This window comes from Drepanopeziza brunnea, assembly GCF_022702325.1.
Source record: "Drepanopeziza brunnea f. sp. 'multigermtubi' strain 214-2 chromosome Unknown ctg12, whole genome shotgun sequence".
Lineage (NCBI taxonomy): Eukaryota > Fungi > Ascomycota > Leotiomycetes > Helotiales > Drepanopezizaceae > Drepanopeziza > Drepanopeziza brunnea.
The window spans coordinates 1,435,159-1,450,205 of record NW_027094075.1 but is presented as its reverse complement, the minus strand read 5'-3'; the positions used below and the strand labels follow the sequence as shown (position 1 = coordinate 1,450,205).

Below are 15,047 nucleotides of genomic sequence, written 5' to 3'. Positions count from 1 at the left end.
ATTGGCTTTGCATTCGGCGTGGAGTTTCAGGAGGGATCTTAAGGGACCGGACCGGAGCCGGAGGGATGGATAAATACACGGCAGGGATGGACAGGCTTGTTGGTGGGTGGGTAGGTAATCATCGAGGTGTTCTAACGGACTTATGAATGGGACGGGGCGGGACAGGAATGGGATGGGATGGGCTCTTTAGAATTAGTAGTACGGGATCTGGTTGATACAGAAATATTGATTGAATGATCAAATGGGATTCCTCAACCCTCATCCGTTCTGCGGTTACTGTTCAGTGCTGGCGGCATACCGATGACATATGCTTGGAGGTTGGTCCGGTCCTTGTACTCTTCACCCTCGTCACCAAATCACCAAACACTCCAACGTCACCAGGAAACAGATATCATTCAAGAAGAAGATTCAAACCCATATCGAAATCCGCCCCCCCCCACATGTCCAGATCCAACCTGTCTGTTATATCAAGCCCCGGGCGATGTACGGAGTAAACGTGATCATCCCGACCGAGGAGTGAAAGTACGGTTCCCCCTCCCCCTCCCCCATCCCCTCTCTTGCAGATACCGGTACCTAAGGTAGGTAGGTAGATGATCCCCTCACCCACCCCAGTGACCAAAATGGAGCCCAAACCCCCCCCCCCCCCCCCCCCCCCCCCCAGTCTCCTCCTCATCTCCCTCTCCTCGCTCTACCCTGTACTCCCATTGTAGGCAGCTCTAAACACCGTACGAAGGCGCATCACCAGCAAGTCGAGTTGAGAACCTACCGTAGCTAGATACCTACCTACCTATCTATCTAGGTATCTACCATTCATCTATCTGTCCAGGCCGCATCCTTCTGGGTATCTGACGCTAGCTGGCTGGCTGGCTGGCTGCCTATAGGTACTTATCTGCTCTAATCCGACTCAATGATCATCCATCGATCAAGCAAGAAAGCAACCAATCAACCCTTGACAAACAGCGACAGACAGACAGACAGGCAGACATCCATCCATCCCTCCTTACGGAAGAAGCCCGCGCCCGCGCCCGCTCTCAAGAGTCAGAAAGTCGAATCGACATGCCGTGCGATGTGCAACAAAAACCAACCCTTTTCTTTTGGCTTTTTAGCCGAGAGAACTGACCTGACAAACCCCCCCCCCCCCCCCCCCCATCCGAATTATGTTGCACGTCGCAGAGGAATGTCGAGACGGGGGGGGGGGGGGGGGGGCGGTTGTTTCATTCTTGCGAACACGGGAAGAGCTGACTGAACTTGGGATGGTGGGATTGGATTCTGGGGAGTCTCGCATGCGTGAGGGAATCATGGGCAGAGGTAAGGCTGTTCGGCCAGCGGGCGCCGGAGCCTATTACGGGTTGAGAAGCTCGTACTTAGCACGGGGTTCGTAGAAACTTCACGTTGGAAAGTCATGTTATTGCAAAGAGACGTGCTCAAGGTGGAGGGTTGGTTTTTGATTGGGAATTCTACGGCCCACCATAGCCTGACTTGGCTTGTGGTCGTGTAGCTTCGGCTTCGAGGGGCATAATGGCCTGAAGGTGCTTCTGCCGCTTCTGGGACGACGGCTCGGGTGTATGGCAAAAGATTTTGCATCCCATCTCAGTCTGGTTTCTCTATCCTCGAAGCTGCTAAACCTCTTGAGAGGAAACCCACCTGCGTAAGCACGCCTATGTTTGAGAACGTAGAGCGATGTACATACCATCCGAATTCCTCTCTATGGCGACGAGCCAATGGCGGCCACGGGACCCGTCCACACGCAGCAATATTTCTTGTGGGAGCCCCCGAGAGCCACCGTTTGCGTCCGTAATCTGTGCTCTGCTCTCCCAGCAGATTCGCAGACATCAGTTCTGTCTAGGCTTCACAAGCCCATCGTGCATAATGTAGTAGACCACCGTACTATCATCATGTAGCGTAGCCAGCAGCAGTCTCTTCTGCCGATTCTCCCCCCGCCACCGAGCCCCGACGGTTTTCCCGTCCGCCTCCTCTCCCCCATCACGGTCCCCTTCTCCGCGCGGCACCACGTCCAGCGCATCAAACACAGCCACGAACTTGGCCAGGCTCATCTTCTCCTGCAGGTGCGTAGGGAGCACCCATTCCCGCTCCGGCCGCAGCTCGATCGTCTCTCCGGTGGCGTGTTGCGCCTTCAGGATATCGACCTGCTCGTCAGGGTGGACATATGCCTTTCTAGGCGGCACGCCGGAGATGACCGGACGCGGGAGGAGTTGCTTCGTGCGGGGAGAGTGCGTGTGAACGGAGATGGAGGTCCAGTGGTGCTCGAACCGCAGGTTGTGGACCACGGTGGAGGAGAGGTGGTGTAGATGCGCCGGGTGAGCAGAGCAGTCTAGATCCGGCTTCGAGGCCTTCAAGATCTCTTCGAGAGATGATGCCGGCGGCAGTTCATCCGTGGCGGATGGGGACATGGTCTTGGTCTGCGTGGTGGTTTGGGGGTTCGCGTTCGTCGGTAATGGCGTGCAGTCATACCGGTAGGTATCATAGCGTCAAAATTACCGTGGGATCCTCTTCAGAATTCTCGCTTGGGAGCAACCTTCGTGTGGTGCCCTGTCAAGCTTCTGCCAATAAACTCAAAGTGCGGTCGGAGAGCTGCTTTGGGACTGAAAGAACAAAGCTGGATATCGTGTCGAAGGAATTGATGGGAGATGACATAGGTAACTCTGTGACCTCAAAAAAAGTACCACAATGTCACACATGCATTTAGCGCCATATCCTTAAGCAGGTCGTCCAGATGAGCGAGTAATCTTGCAAATAGTTTCTTGGAATCTGGAGAGAATGATAAGTAGGACTGCGCTCGCCGCCCGCTCTGCCATGCTCTATTATGCCTCTACAATTCAATAATCAACTTTGATACAGCTATCCATCCCGCCTCACTCTTCACAAAGATACTGACGGAGCCACCGCGCCCGTCTCACACCTACCTTTGAACAATCCCGTCCCAGTCAACATCAAACCACCCTCGGCCCTTTGGACTAAGCGTTCTTGCGCTCTAAAATACATGGCAGCTACGATCCTCTTACCAACGCAATATGGCGTCCCGGAACCATTCCCTACTCTGAGCAGGCCTAATTCTCCAACGAATCCTCGTCAAAAAAGCATCGATAACAATCGCAGTCGCCGAGAATCCTCAACTTCGACACTTCAGGGCCGTCGGCGAAGTGCCTCTCAGACCTTCATGGAATCTAGTCCACCTGCTGGTTTTATGATCGCAAGTTCCAAAATAGCATCATCACTTCCATCCCCAGCAGAGGTCAGGAGAGGCAGCTACGGAAGTGAGGGTTGGTTTGGTGAAAGGCAGATTGTGGAGCAGCAGAGGCGTGGAAGCACGTCAAGACGTAAGAGCTCGCAAGCTTCTACATCGACAGGAAGAAGAAACTCTGCTACGCCAGGTAGTCGTCACGAAACAACGTACCAAGACAACATACCAAAAACTGTGATGGAGTTAGCAGTCGAAACCGAGAACCAGACTGGTGCTGCCAAAGTTGGATCTTCGATGGCTGCACCCACAAACGACAAGGGCTTGGATTCGAGGCCTAGCAATGATGCCATCATTACAAGGCCATTTTCCAGTAACAAGGACGCCATCGAGTACAAGACCACTCCATTCGATAATGGATACGAGTTCCCGCCGAAGCACAAGTGGACCGAGTCGAGCGTAATATTCCTCAAGGCAGCTTGGATCTTCTTTGTTACGCCAATTGGTTTCTTGGTTGTGGTTTACGGTCTAAACATCGTTGCTTGGGGTGGAATGCTGTTCTTACTGTTGTGCAATGCCTCGCCCGCAATGTGCAAACCGACCTGCAACGATATCAACTCGCCTCGCCGTATCTGGATTGAAATTGACTCTCAGATTTTGAACGCTCTCTTCTGCGTGACTGGATTTGGGACAATCCCTTGGAGATTCCGTGATCTCTACTATCTGATGCAATATCGCATTCAGAAGAAAGAGGTTGGTCTCCGAAGGTTGGCTGGTATTAACAGAAGCTGGTTCAGGCTGGCTGGATCGCAGGATCTTCCGGTGACTTTAGGACCAGCGGAGGTTGATAATGAGCTCTTCAATTTCCCAGAGAGCAGCATTCCGTTCCCGGTTTCCAGAATCCCGGATGCTCCTCTGACTGGTATCCGTGCACCACCCACGGCTCTATGGAAGCTGGACCTTTTCATCTGGACAATGGTCTGGAATACATTTTTCCAAGCTGTTCTGTCGGGCTTCATGTGGGGTCTGAATCGATACAACCGTCCATCGTGGAGCACAGGTCTCTTCGTTGCCCTGGCTTGCATCGTCGCTGCTTCTGGTGGAATCGTAAGCTTCATTGAAGGCAAGCATGTCAAGGCCATTGAAGGAGTTCCAGTGTCCAAGGCAGATCAAGAGCGTTTAAGACGTGACCGAGAGCTGGGGATTCTTCATTACAACAACATTAATGCTGAGAAGCCAAAGGAGAAGAAGGTAAAGGAGGAGGAGGAGAGTGGGCTCCTCAAGCGGAAGCTGAACGGGCATGAGAAAGCTCCGATCGAGAGCGCGTTGGAGCATGGTGCGACTCAAATTGTCAGGTAGCGATGGCGTTTCCTGGGACCTTCCTTTGGAAATATTTATAGATGTAAATGTTTTTCGTGGAGTGTTGGCATTTGAGAGACCCGATTGTACAAGAGGGCGGCTAAAGGTATATGCGAAAAGAGCCAGCACTCTTGGCGAGTATCCGATCATAGTAACAAGCCTCTAGCTCTCCGTCGACTCTCATTTGAGAAGATGGATGAGAGAGGTACCTAAGTAGCATTACCGAGTGTTACTACGAGTAGCTAATTAGTTGGCCTCAAACTAATGAGCGCGGATATCCTGGGAATGCGGGGAAAATGCCAAAATGCATATCAGTACTTACAGTAAGTAAAGAAGCGTTCGGTCTTCGATCCCTGTAGATGGGAATCCGACATATTTGACTCTGCTATATGGGAATCGTAGGATAGGAACCCGGGAAACCCGGCCTTCCCCTCCGTCCATCTATTGACTCGTGCTTTGCAGTCGAAGTCCCTGCAGGTTACTGATTTGGCTAGATCACGTGCTGCGGGCAATCAATCGTCTTGGCAGATGAGCCCGGACGATGCGTCGGCCTCGTCGACACCACGACAAAGGAACTCTCGTCTATTGAGACTCGTTTTCAATGCAGGCGAGCCCAGCAGTATTTTGGCTGAACAGTAAACACCGGCTTCTCGAGCACAATACCTGATATACCCGTCAAGATGACTTCCAAAGCCCTGGTCCCTCTGCTGATCAGCTTGATGCTGTTGACCGGCGTCTGCAACACACTGCTCACCAAGTACCAGGTGACTATTTGCTCTGTCTATCTGCTCAACTGCTAATCATAGGCCAGGATAACATATGTGTACGCAACTGCGAAGACCCGAGCCCCAAGAAACGCCACAACTTCGAGCAGCCCGTCGTCCAAACGATCCAGATGTTCATGGGCGAGATGGGCTGCTGGCTCTTCGTCGGCGCCTTCTCCCTCTACAGCCGCTACGTCTCCAAGACCCCATCCGCGCAAGAGAACGGATACACGGCTGTACATACGGACGAGCGCAGCATTGAAAGCGATGCCGCCAGCGTGCACTCCACTACCCCGATAAGCCCCGCTGTGAAGGCGATGCTTATCAAGGAGAACCGGATCCCGCTGAAGGGATGGAAGGTTATGCTGTTGAGTCTGCCTGCGACATTGGACATCTGCGGGACGACGTTGATGAATGTCGGCTTGCTGTTTGTGGTGCCCTCTATCTACCAGATGACACGAGGAGCGCTGGTGCTCTTCGTGGGACTGCTCAGCGTTATCTTCTTGAGAAGGAAACTGCATCTGTTTCAATGGTTTGCGCTGTTCACTGTTGTCGCGGGAGTGGCGATTGTTGGGCTGGCTGGAGCCATTTATAAGGATCATAAGGCGGCTCCGGCTGCGATGATGGTGGTGAGGGAGGCTGTTACTGCTGTTCATGCTACGGCCAGGACGTCGGAAGCTCTGAGGACTATTCTTGGAGTATTCTTGATTGCAGGAGCTCAGATATTTACTGCGTTTCAATTTGTACTCGAAGAGCACATTCTCGAGAAGTACGCCCTGCAGCCGCTGAAGGTTGTGGGCTGGGAGGGAATTTTTGGCTTCTCCATTACTTCCCTTGCGATGCTGATTGGGCACTTGACGATAGGAAGAACCGCTGCGGGCAAATACGGATACTTTGACATTGTTGAGGCGTGGAGAGAGATCACGCAGTACAGGGATATTGCCATGTCTAGCATCTTGATCATGATCAGCATTGGGTAAATCTAGCTTGTCCCTAGCAAAATTCTTCCACAACTAACATGTTGCAGCGGGTTCAACTTCTTCGGCCTCTCGGTAACGCGAACCGTCAGTGCGACTGCTAGATCTACGATCGATACCTGCCGAACCCTCTTCATCTGGATCGTCTCCCTCTTCTTGGGATGGGAGACCTTCAAGTGGTTGCAGGTCCTCGGTTTCGCCCTTCTAGTCTACGGAACCTTCCTTTTCAATGGATTGGTCCGACCGCCTCTCGAGCGTTGCGTGGTACGAGACTACGAGGAGTTGTTGCCCGAGGAGCCAATTGAGCATCATTAGGCAGATCTGGGTAGGTGCAGCATTTTCTTGGGGGCGGGAAACTCCAAAGTTTTGGCTTGGGGAGGTGTTTTGGCGTTGTGATTTTAAGGAGTCTCCCTTTTCGGTCCATAATCCGAATCTCACTGCTGCTTCATATCTCTGGACCTTTATGCTTGATGATAAATGTGCTCGTCCGTCCGACCTTGCTGCGCCTCGTCAAGGCCTCTCCGGCCTACTAAATTACTGCCAGTGGCCCGTTCCACATCCATGACATCTGGTGCCACACATACAGAGTGGGAAATGGAGCCTTCCAGGTTAACGATGCGATAGCAAATCTGATCACTATCGCTAAGGTATCTCATGTCGGTCTGATATTCCTGGCCAAAGTTTTGGTTGATGTGTCCTCCTTATCCCACAAGCAACTGGACGATGGAATGTAAGTAAGTCAGTCAAGTAGGCCAGCTAGCTAGCTGTACGAGTAATTCAAATTTTTTAGCGCGACTGTTATGTTATGTAGCTAGCTAGCTATACGGAGGCTACAGCAGAGTAGAGGATGTAGGCGGATACAAGATGAGATGAGATGAGTTTTGATCGATCGATCGATGCAGCGATATAGTGATTTTGGAGAGCTGAGCCGCGCCGGTCTTTATTTGCTTGGGGGGCGGGAGTAACGAGAATAGCTGGATTGGGTTGACTGGTTTGATTTAATGAGAGAATAAACCAGTAAAAGATTTAGAGATGTTTTTTTTTTAAGTAAATGAATTGACTTGGGAATATGAGCATTTTGTGAAAACTCTTGCTTGATACCCGGTTGTCATTGAATCGATCTCCCGCAGGTACGGAGTAATGCGGTGGTGATGAAGTACAGAGAGCGTGTTTGTTTTGCTTGTCGCAAGCTCACCTGCCTGCTCCGTATTTACAAATGCGCCTAGACTTGGCTTGATAGGTACTTAGCTCCTTGCGAAACCCCAAGCACTCTTATCCACTACCTACATGTGGCCAATGATGAATACCTAATGGAGGAGTGATACGGCATGATGGGTAGTTACGCGTCAATCCGCCATCCGCTGGTCTGTCTTTACGGTACAGGAGAAGTATATAAGCGAGAAAAGGGCCAAATCAAAAAGAGACGAGGCGAGGCGAGTCGAGTTGAGTCGAGTCGCTCCTCAACCCCATTCTTCATCATGGATCGACGGAGTCGAGGTCTATCAGAATTTTGATTGCGGTGGAATTTTGCTGCTTCAAGGAGTTACGCATTTAGCAGTGCGCATCCGTCAAGTGCTTAGCAGAGCAATACCAGAGCCTATTGCAAGAAGAAGAAGAAGAAGAAGAAGAAGAAGAAGAAGAAGAAGAAGAAGAAGAAGAAGAAGAAAACGAAGAAGAAAAAGGCATAGTGCGAGAACAGAGTGACGATGACGCAAAGGAAAGGAGAAAGGATTAGCCAGTCGGCGGCGACCGACAGAGTCGTGGCATAGTATATCCATGGTTACGGGAACAAATTCAGCCCTCGGGGGGTGGCTGGATGAGCATGCGTGATTTCGTTACATCACACCCAGCCCTATGTACACCTCACCCTTCAGCGTCGAGTGAGCTTCGAGCACATGGAATAAGAGTGAAATTGAATCATTCCAGCTTGCTTAGTTGGCCTGGCTCGTCTCAGTAAGTGAGTCTTCAGCAGCATGGAAATGTTGACATGGTCTATCGTTCGTGCGGTTCGTTCCCTTGCTGGATGGAAAGAAGAACGGCGTTCGTTCCAGGTCACGTCAGCAGACGACTTGACTTGAAGCCTTGAGGTCGATGAGACGTCTCGATGGTCTCACTAGTAGGATGCGGCTCACAGTCGACAGCATGCGGCGCAAGGATGTGTGTGGATGGATGGATGGATGGACGGATGACTGACTAACTGCTCTCACTTTGTTGCAGATTTGCCAGGTTTGGCGATATACTTCTACTACGTATCATTGTTCATTAGAGATCCCTTATTATTCGTACGAGATGTTTCATTCCTGGTTCCAAGAATATACTTAGGTATGACGAGGAGCATTCGACGAACCATTTACTCGTGCGGCCAGCATATCTGTCCCGTCCCCACGTCGGAAATCATCCCAAATAGTAGTATACTCCGTGAAGTCGAACTTCCTACATTTAGGCATAGCCAACCAAATAAAGCGCTACAATCCCTTTCCCCGGTTTAAAAAGATTCAGATCCAACGCATGAGTACTTAAAAGCAGTTAGGGGGTCATTGCAGCGGTCCAATGACCCTTTTTTATAAAAGATGGTCATTAGACCGCCTAAAGTCAATACTAAACCTTATTCAGGAATAGTTTACCGAAAAGACCGTCCCATGGAAAGAGACTGTTTCTTGATCGGCTTATAGCCATCCCCGTCCATATTTCTTAAACACGCCTATTCAGAAGCTCATATTAAATATTTAAAACAGTCTATTAATCATCCTAGATAAGACACGATTACAATATAGACATCCTCCTTCTAATACGGTAGTATCGTATTGATTATAATTCGGTTCTTCAATTGATTCAAATATAGTTTGGTTTCGTAATCTTAAATATTTATGCTAAGATATTTCTTGGTATCGCTACTACGGCTTGAGCTTCAACGCTTTAAATGATTTGAAATCGGAAACGATCGATTTAGCCAAAGTTTGCCGCGACCCGCCTTATTCCCTCGCACGGCAAGGCTGGGGGCTAGATGAGCCGTAGGGGGAAGCCAAAGTCAATTTATAGGAATAGGATGTCAAATTACTCGCTTGCTAATACAGTAATGACGGAGTTGCTTACTGATATAATTTCTAGGGGACGGATTTCGGCTCGGGGACGGCCCTGAGAGGTCCAAAAACGCTCGGAGACAGTCCTAAGATAATCTATTCGTAAAAAGACCGACTTTTATAAACGACGAGTCAATCGACTAGAACGGTCTTCTGTTAGTAGTAATCTTTTAACGAAAAGACGAGCTCTTACAAACGACGATTTCATCGATTCAATCGATTTTATTTCAGCTACGATTCAGATTATATGAATTGTTTGTTTTCAGAACCTATTCGATCTTACGTAGTACTTCCCCCCTACTCTGTATGAATACATGTCAAAAGTATAATTCTGCAAAGGATCTTACCAGGGCTTAAACCAATCAACTTATAAGAATACAGCCTCAAAAAGTATCGTTAGGGCAGTATTTAGTCTATGCAATCAAGTTGCCAGGGCTTTGAGCCATTCAGAAACCACCGCTCTACGATTTGTAGGGACAACTTGGGTCTGACATTTATTTATGGGAGGGGATAGTAGATATAGACCTGGCATGATCCACCAGCTATGCCCACCTCTTGAGACTATCCTTAGAAGAGATCGTTATCGGATAAGCAGCTGACCGTCTAAACAACCACTTACCTGCCATTAAGGTAAAAACAGATATGCTAGCCGCACGAGTACTTGCCTTACGATTGACTTATCTCTCTAGCTTTATTTATAATTAAGCATCCTCGTCACTTGTCCTGCGATCCCTTAAATCAATCCTATAATTCAGTACCCCCGTCACTTGCCCCACGGCTTACTTATCTACTACTAAAAGTACTGCGTACGTACGTACAAAGGGAAACAGGGGATTGAAGAGTGGAACCCCTTTGGACGCATGGTACGGAATAGTCAAGACCTAGGTAATCCAACCTATTACTATAAGCAATTACGATAATCTCTTCAAATTGGAAAAATAAGATTGCAATACTATAAATAGTTAGCAAGGCGTAAATTCGACTCTGTGTGCTGACTATTACTGGCCGTACGATTATTTATAGCCTAACGTAGAAATTATCAAGACGGGTTTGTGAAAAAAAAAAAGGATATATATATTTCCTTTTATTCCCGCACTTGCTTCAAAGTTACCTTCATCATCCCCTCTCATCCTTTACGGGTATAATTCCCTTTCGTCAGCTCGCATTATTCATTAATCAAAGAACTTGTGTAAATAAGTACGATGCTACGGTCGAAGTCCATCTCCGCGATTTTGCTACCCTTGAGCTTTCTTATTAGTGTAGCTCAAGCATGGCCTCAGTTTCTGTCTAAACCAATAACCATCGGCTATGCTACCGTTACCCCAGTAAGTTTCGACTTGATTTATATAGTATAAGCTTATACTGATTACGCGAACTGTAGGACGTGGCTGAGCGCATCAACCAACAGGATGGCAAGCTATATGTAAGGAGATCATTCTACGAGAAACCACTAGGAGATGGCTTTTATCTGGGTGAGTTGATCTGTATAGATCGTTACCTACTTAATACGCGGAGCTAATAATTTAAATAGTAAACGACCCCCTTACCTGGGAAGGTGTTCATAACAGTTGGTATTGTGCTATCACAGCGAAAAAGAGTGCATATAAACGATTAGATAAAACCTTCGTCCCGAGAACCTATTGGAACCAACCCGAAAGCGCCATCGTGGATTACCTCAGGTCAACAACTTGGGTAACAAATGCTGAGACAGCGCTGAGGTTTTCATGGATTGAGGGTAACAATTGGGCGCTGCAAATGCTTATTCCAAAGATTGTGATAGAGGAAGATCTCATGGGGTTGCGGGCTAAATGTTTCCAATCAAGACAGGAGAGGAATCAACTTACAGAAGAATTTATTAAGTGGGACGATGCGTCGCTCAAAGGTGATCGTGGACCACGGCACCCTCCTGATCGGCCGAGCCGTTCATATTGGGGTTGATTGTTGTTATTGTTGTTGTATTTATCAACGTCGGGTGGGTGGCAGGCTTTGCCTGCCGCCCTGGGACCTCCTATTGGGTACGGCGACGTGCTAAGTAGAGGAATCAATATGTAAAGTAAATTCTAATGGATAGCAGAAACCACGTTGGGGGAAATCTTTCTTCAGATAGCCCCGGGTCTCTAATCCCGCGGTATCGTAAACTCCTTTGATTTCTGAATGGCTTAAAGCTCTACCAATTCTATTGCACAGATTAATTACTGGCGCAAAAATACTTCTCAAGACTAGGTAAATGAATCCTTACTGTACTGTATAAGTTGATCGGCTTAAGACTTGGTAAGATTCCTTGCAAAATTATACTTTCGACATGCATTCCTGGGAGGGTTGAGTATGGTTGGCTACGGTCAAATTTAGTAAATTCGACTTTACAGTCCACGGTTTTACGATTTATGGGGCTAGACTGGGTCTGCACATCTCCGTATTCATGGGGACTGTAAGGATTCAGCCTTGAAAAGTATCTTTAAGCAAGTATTTAGTCTGTGCAATAGAGTTGTCCGGGCTTTGAGCCATTCAGAAACCATCGCTCTACGGTTCATGGGGCTGATGGGGGGACTACACTTATACTACGTAGTTGTACGACTTATTTAGGATGATTTTCGACATGGGGACATACTAGTACTACGTACAACTAGAAGTATGCTGGCCGCACGAGGGCCTCCGTACTGATCTCCGTATTTCCCTTTGACAATATAGAGTTCCGTCAGGTAGCCAGGATGCATGCCTGGAAGAGGAGTTGAGGCTGTGATCACTTCTCCTTCTCCACGCTTTCCATTTGCTTTCGGGGTTCGTGGTCATCGATGGCTTTTTGCCGTCGCCGTCGTTGATGTCGCCATCGTCGTTGTTGTCGTCACCGTTGTCGTTGTTGTTGCCGTCTCCGTTGTTGTTGTCGTCGTCGTTGTCGTCGTCGTCGTCGTCGCATCGCCTAGAACCGCAATGCTCAGCGCTGCGCATTCGCTGTTTTATCCCGTTGCTCTCCCATCACATCCTCTCAGGTTCCCTGCCCTGCCCTGCTCTGCCATGCTCTGCCCTGCCCTGCTCTGCTCTGCCCTACGAAACTCTGTCGCCGCATAGACATTAGACTCGGGCCTGGGTATGCTGCTGCGCCTTCTCTGCACCTTGCACCTTGCTCCTCCAGCCTCCTTTTCCTCCTCCTCGGCCCTGTCCACTGCCCAGTCCAGTCCAGTCCAGCAAAGTCAAGTCGGCGTAGTCTCCGTTCCGTCCTTATCGTATCTTCCTGTGTCGTACTCTATTGTACTACTCTGGGTGTGTATTGTGTACTGAAGTCTGAGACTTACCTACTCCGTATAGTTTCCCGTCGTCGCACGGTCAAGCTCCACCGCCGCTACCCCACCGGATGATTATCTGTGATTAGACGCCTCGGTTCCCCTTCGACTGCCCACTAGTACAGAACTCCCCTTCGATTCCACATACACCTCTACATCAATATCCATACCACAACCTCCACGACACTACGATCAGACGATGTTGGTTTGCGAGACTCGCCAGAACTCCAGCAGCCCATGAAATACAACCTGGTTTACTCGCCAGGTTCAGAGCCAGACGTGCCTCCGCCTTCCGCTAGTGCTGAATCGAGCCCTGGCCCGGAGGATCGTCGCGAAGGCCCTCCACGATTCAAATCCCGCCCCAGTCCCGGCGATGCAGTACTGATCACCCTCATGGCGGGAGGGAAATACCAGGACATTGCGCGCGACGCAGGAGAAAAATCGCTGGCTTCGGGAATCGAGGAGGAAGGGCATAAACTATCACCGGTGAGGGGGGGTACGGACGTGGTGATCTCAAGCCTAGAGGACAAACAGGACAGCGCGACTGTCATGGAAGAAGCTGTCGCGCAAAGCAATGGCGTGGTGGATCTGGCGACCATAGCTGCGATGCAGACACTTGCTGCAGATGCTTTGAGGCAGGCCGCGAAAGGGAGTCCAGAGCCGGCGCAAGAGGCTGCTCCCCCGCCGAAGAGCCCCAGACCGAAGGTCGAAGTTGATTCTGAACCAAGGGAGGGCCAAATTCCGACTGCGGTGCCTCCAATAAAGACATTGTTTGTGGATGGTGCAGCGTCAGCTTCAGCTTCACATATTTCGCCCGACAGGGCCCACGATATGGTCGCGTCGCCCGCTGGAGAGCTGCCACCGATTCGGCACTCGCCGCAAGCGATTTTGACGAGCGGCGCCGGTCCAAGCCAAATCACGTTGCCATCCATCTCTGCTCAGCTTGGGAATTTCGAGCACCTTGCCGAAGCTGCCGAGCCTGTATATTCAACATCCCCACCAGGAAGACCTCCCCAGCGGTTTTCAGCGGCTCCAACCCATAGCTCACCTCCCAAGTCACCGAACGACGTGTTTCGAGGACTCCCATCACCTGGTCGAAATCTCTTCTACCCGGCCTATACCAACGGTCACCGGAGGCTTTCCCAAGGTAACGATAGTCTACCTCAATATCAAAGTCCTGTGGATTACCATGGTAGCAGTAGCACGGAGGCTCCAGGTTCGGGGACCGATGGAGCAGGCGCACTTCCTGCTACTATGGCTATTGATCGTATGAGTATTGATGGAATAACAAATCCGCAAATTGGAGGCTTTCAATGCACGCATCCCGGGTGTACGGCACAGCCATTCCAAACCCAGGTAATTCCTGATTGTAAAACCCCACCATATCTTTCAGCTCTGACTTATGTAGTATCTCTTGAATTCTCACACGAATGTACATTCACAAAACCGACCGCACTACTGCAGCGTGAAGGGGTGTCCACGAAGCGAGGGCGGAAAGGGGTTCAAGCGAAAGAACGAGATGATCCGGCATGGGCTAGTCCATGACTCTCCCGGCTATGTCTGCCCTTTCTGTCCAGACAGAGAGCATAAATACCCTAGACCGGATAACCTTCAGAGGTAGGCCATCAGATTGCTCCCCTCTACCACCCACGGAGCAGCATTAACAAGCGTCAGGCATGTGAGAGTACACCACGTAGACAAAGATAAAGATGATGCCCAGCTCCGGGACGTTCTATCTCAGCGACCCGAAGGTCCTAGCAGAGGGCGGCGCCGGCGAGGGACCGCCTCATGACCTTTCTGCGTGCTGCTTGGACTCGAGCTCGGGTCAGGAGCTTCGACCGGGGCAGCATTGTAACCATGATCCAAGACCATGAGATCTCCAGGGCTGGATATTCCACAGCATATGAAAGTGGAATGAGTCTCCAAGAAGGAGGAAGGGCAGGCGGGATACGGCCGGAGACAGGTGCGCAAGATATGCAGCCGGGTTTGAAATGATGTGTGCTCTGTGCACCTCACGATGTTTTGAGACGTTGTATTCCAGCGAACTGTAACAGGCGTTAGGCGCGGAGCGGGCTGCCTGGCTGGCTGGCTCACATGTAGCCGTTGGTATCTGTGGCTCTACTTGATGTGCTACGATTTTGACATTGATATGATGCGGGCTGGAGTTTGGAGCTGGTGGAATTGGCTGCTGCTAGGTTTAGCTGGGCTTGGTTCGGTTCGGTTCGGTTTCGGTTTGCGGTTTTCGGTTTCGGTTCGGTTATACCAGATGTGCTGCGATCATTCAATGGCATTGGAGGCTCGCGGGCTTTTTTATCATCTCTTTATTTTGCGAAGGATTTTTTTCCTTTTCTTCTCCTTGGACGGCTGCTATCTTAGGGAAAGGCAGATAA

General features: G+C 49.9%; 6 protein-coding genes across 6 annotated transcripts; 4 read left to right on the top strand and 2 right to left on the bottom strand.

Annotated features, from left to right (window-relative positions):
* Positions 1 to 1,405: 1,405 nt before the first annotated feature.
* L3040_007134 (uncharacterized protein) lies at positions 1,406 to 1,693 on the bottom strand (the record flags this gene model as incomplete). The annotated part of the gene is made up of 2 exons (XM_066156163.1): positions 1,406 to 1,627; positions 1,691 to 1,693. 2 exons carry the CDS (start codon positions 1,691 to 1,693, stop codon positions 1,406 to 1,408), a joined length of 225 nt encoding a protein of 74 aa, XP_066010971.1.
* Positions 1,694 to 1,832: 139 nt separating this feature from the next.
* Positions 1,833 to 2,411, bottom strand: L3040_007133 (uncharacterized protein; the record flags this gene model as incomplete). Its single annotated transcript, XM_007296642.1, has 1 exon — positions 1,833 to 2,411. One exon carries the CDS (start codon positions 2,409 to 2,411, stop codon positions 1,833 to 1,835), a length of 579 nt encoding a protein of 192 aa, XP_007296704.1.
* Positions 2,412 to 3,439: 1,028 nt separating this feature from the next.
* L3040_007132 (uncharacterized protein) lies at positions 3,440 to 4,558 on the top strand (the record flags this gene model as incomplete). The annotated part of the gene is made up of 1 exon (XM_007296641.2): positions 3,440 to 4,558. One exon carries the CDS (start codon positions 3,440 to 3,442, stop codon positions 4,556 to 4,558), a length of 1,119 nt encoding a protein of 372 aa, XP_007296703.2.
* A 680-nt stretch (positions 4,559 to 5,238) lies between these two features.
* On the top strand, positions 5,239 to 6,614 carry L3040_007131 (uncharacterized protein; the record flags this gene model as incomplete). The annotated part of the gene is made up of 3 exons (XM_007296640.1): positions 5,239 to 5,322; positions 5,370 to 6,298; positions 6,350 to 6,614. 3 exons carry the CDS (start codon positions 5,239 to 5,241, stop codon positions 6,612 to 6,614), a joined length of 1,278 nt encoding a protein of 425 aa, XP_007296702.1.
* A 3,967-nt stretch (positions 6,615 to 10,581) lies between these two features.
* L3040_007130 (uncharacterized protein) lies at positions 10,582 to 11,317 on the top strand (the record flags this gene model as incomplete). Its single annotated transcript, XM_007296639.1, has 3 exons — positions 10,582 to 10,704; positions 10,761 to 10,851; positions 10,911 to 11,317. The coding sequence occupies 3 exons, from the start codon at positions 10,582 to 10,584 to the stop codon at positions 11,315 to 11,317; spliced, it is 621 nt and encodes a 206-aa protein (XP_007296701.1).
* Positions 11,318 to 12,894: 1,577 nt separating this feature from the next.
* On the top strand, positions 12,895 to 14,449 carry L3040_007129 (uncharacterized protein; the record flags this gene model as incomplete). Its single annotated transcript, XM_007296638.2, has 3 exons — positions 12,895 to 14,013; positions 14,066 to 14,274; positions 14,332 to 14,449. 3 exons carry the CDS (start codon positions 12,895 to 12,897, stop codon positions 14,447 to 14,449), a joined length of 1,446 nt encoding a protein of 481 aa, XP_007296700.2.
* Positions 14,450 to 15,047: the final 598 nt, after the last annotated feature.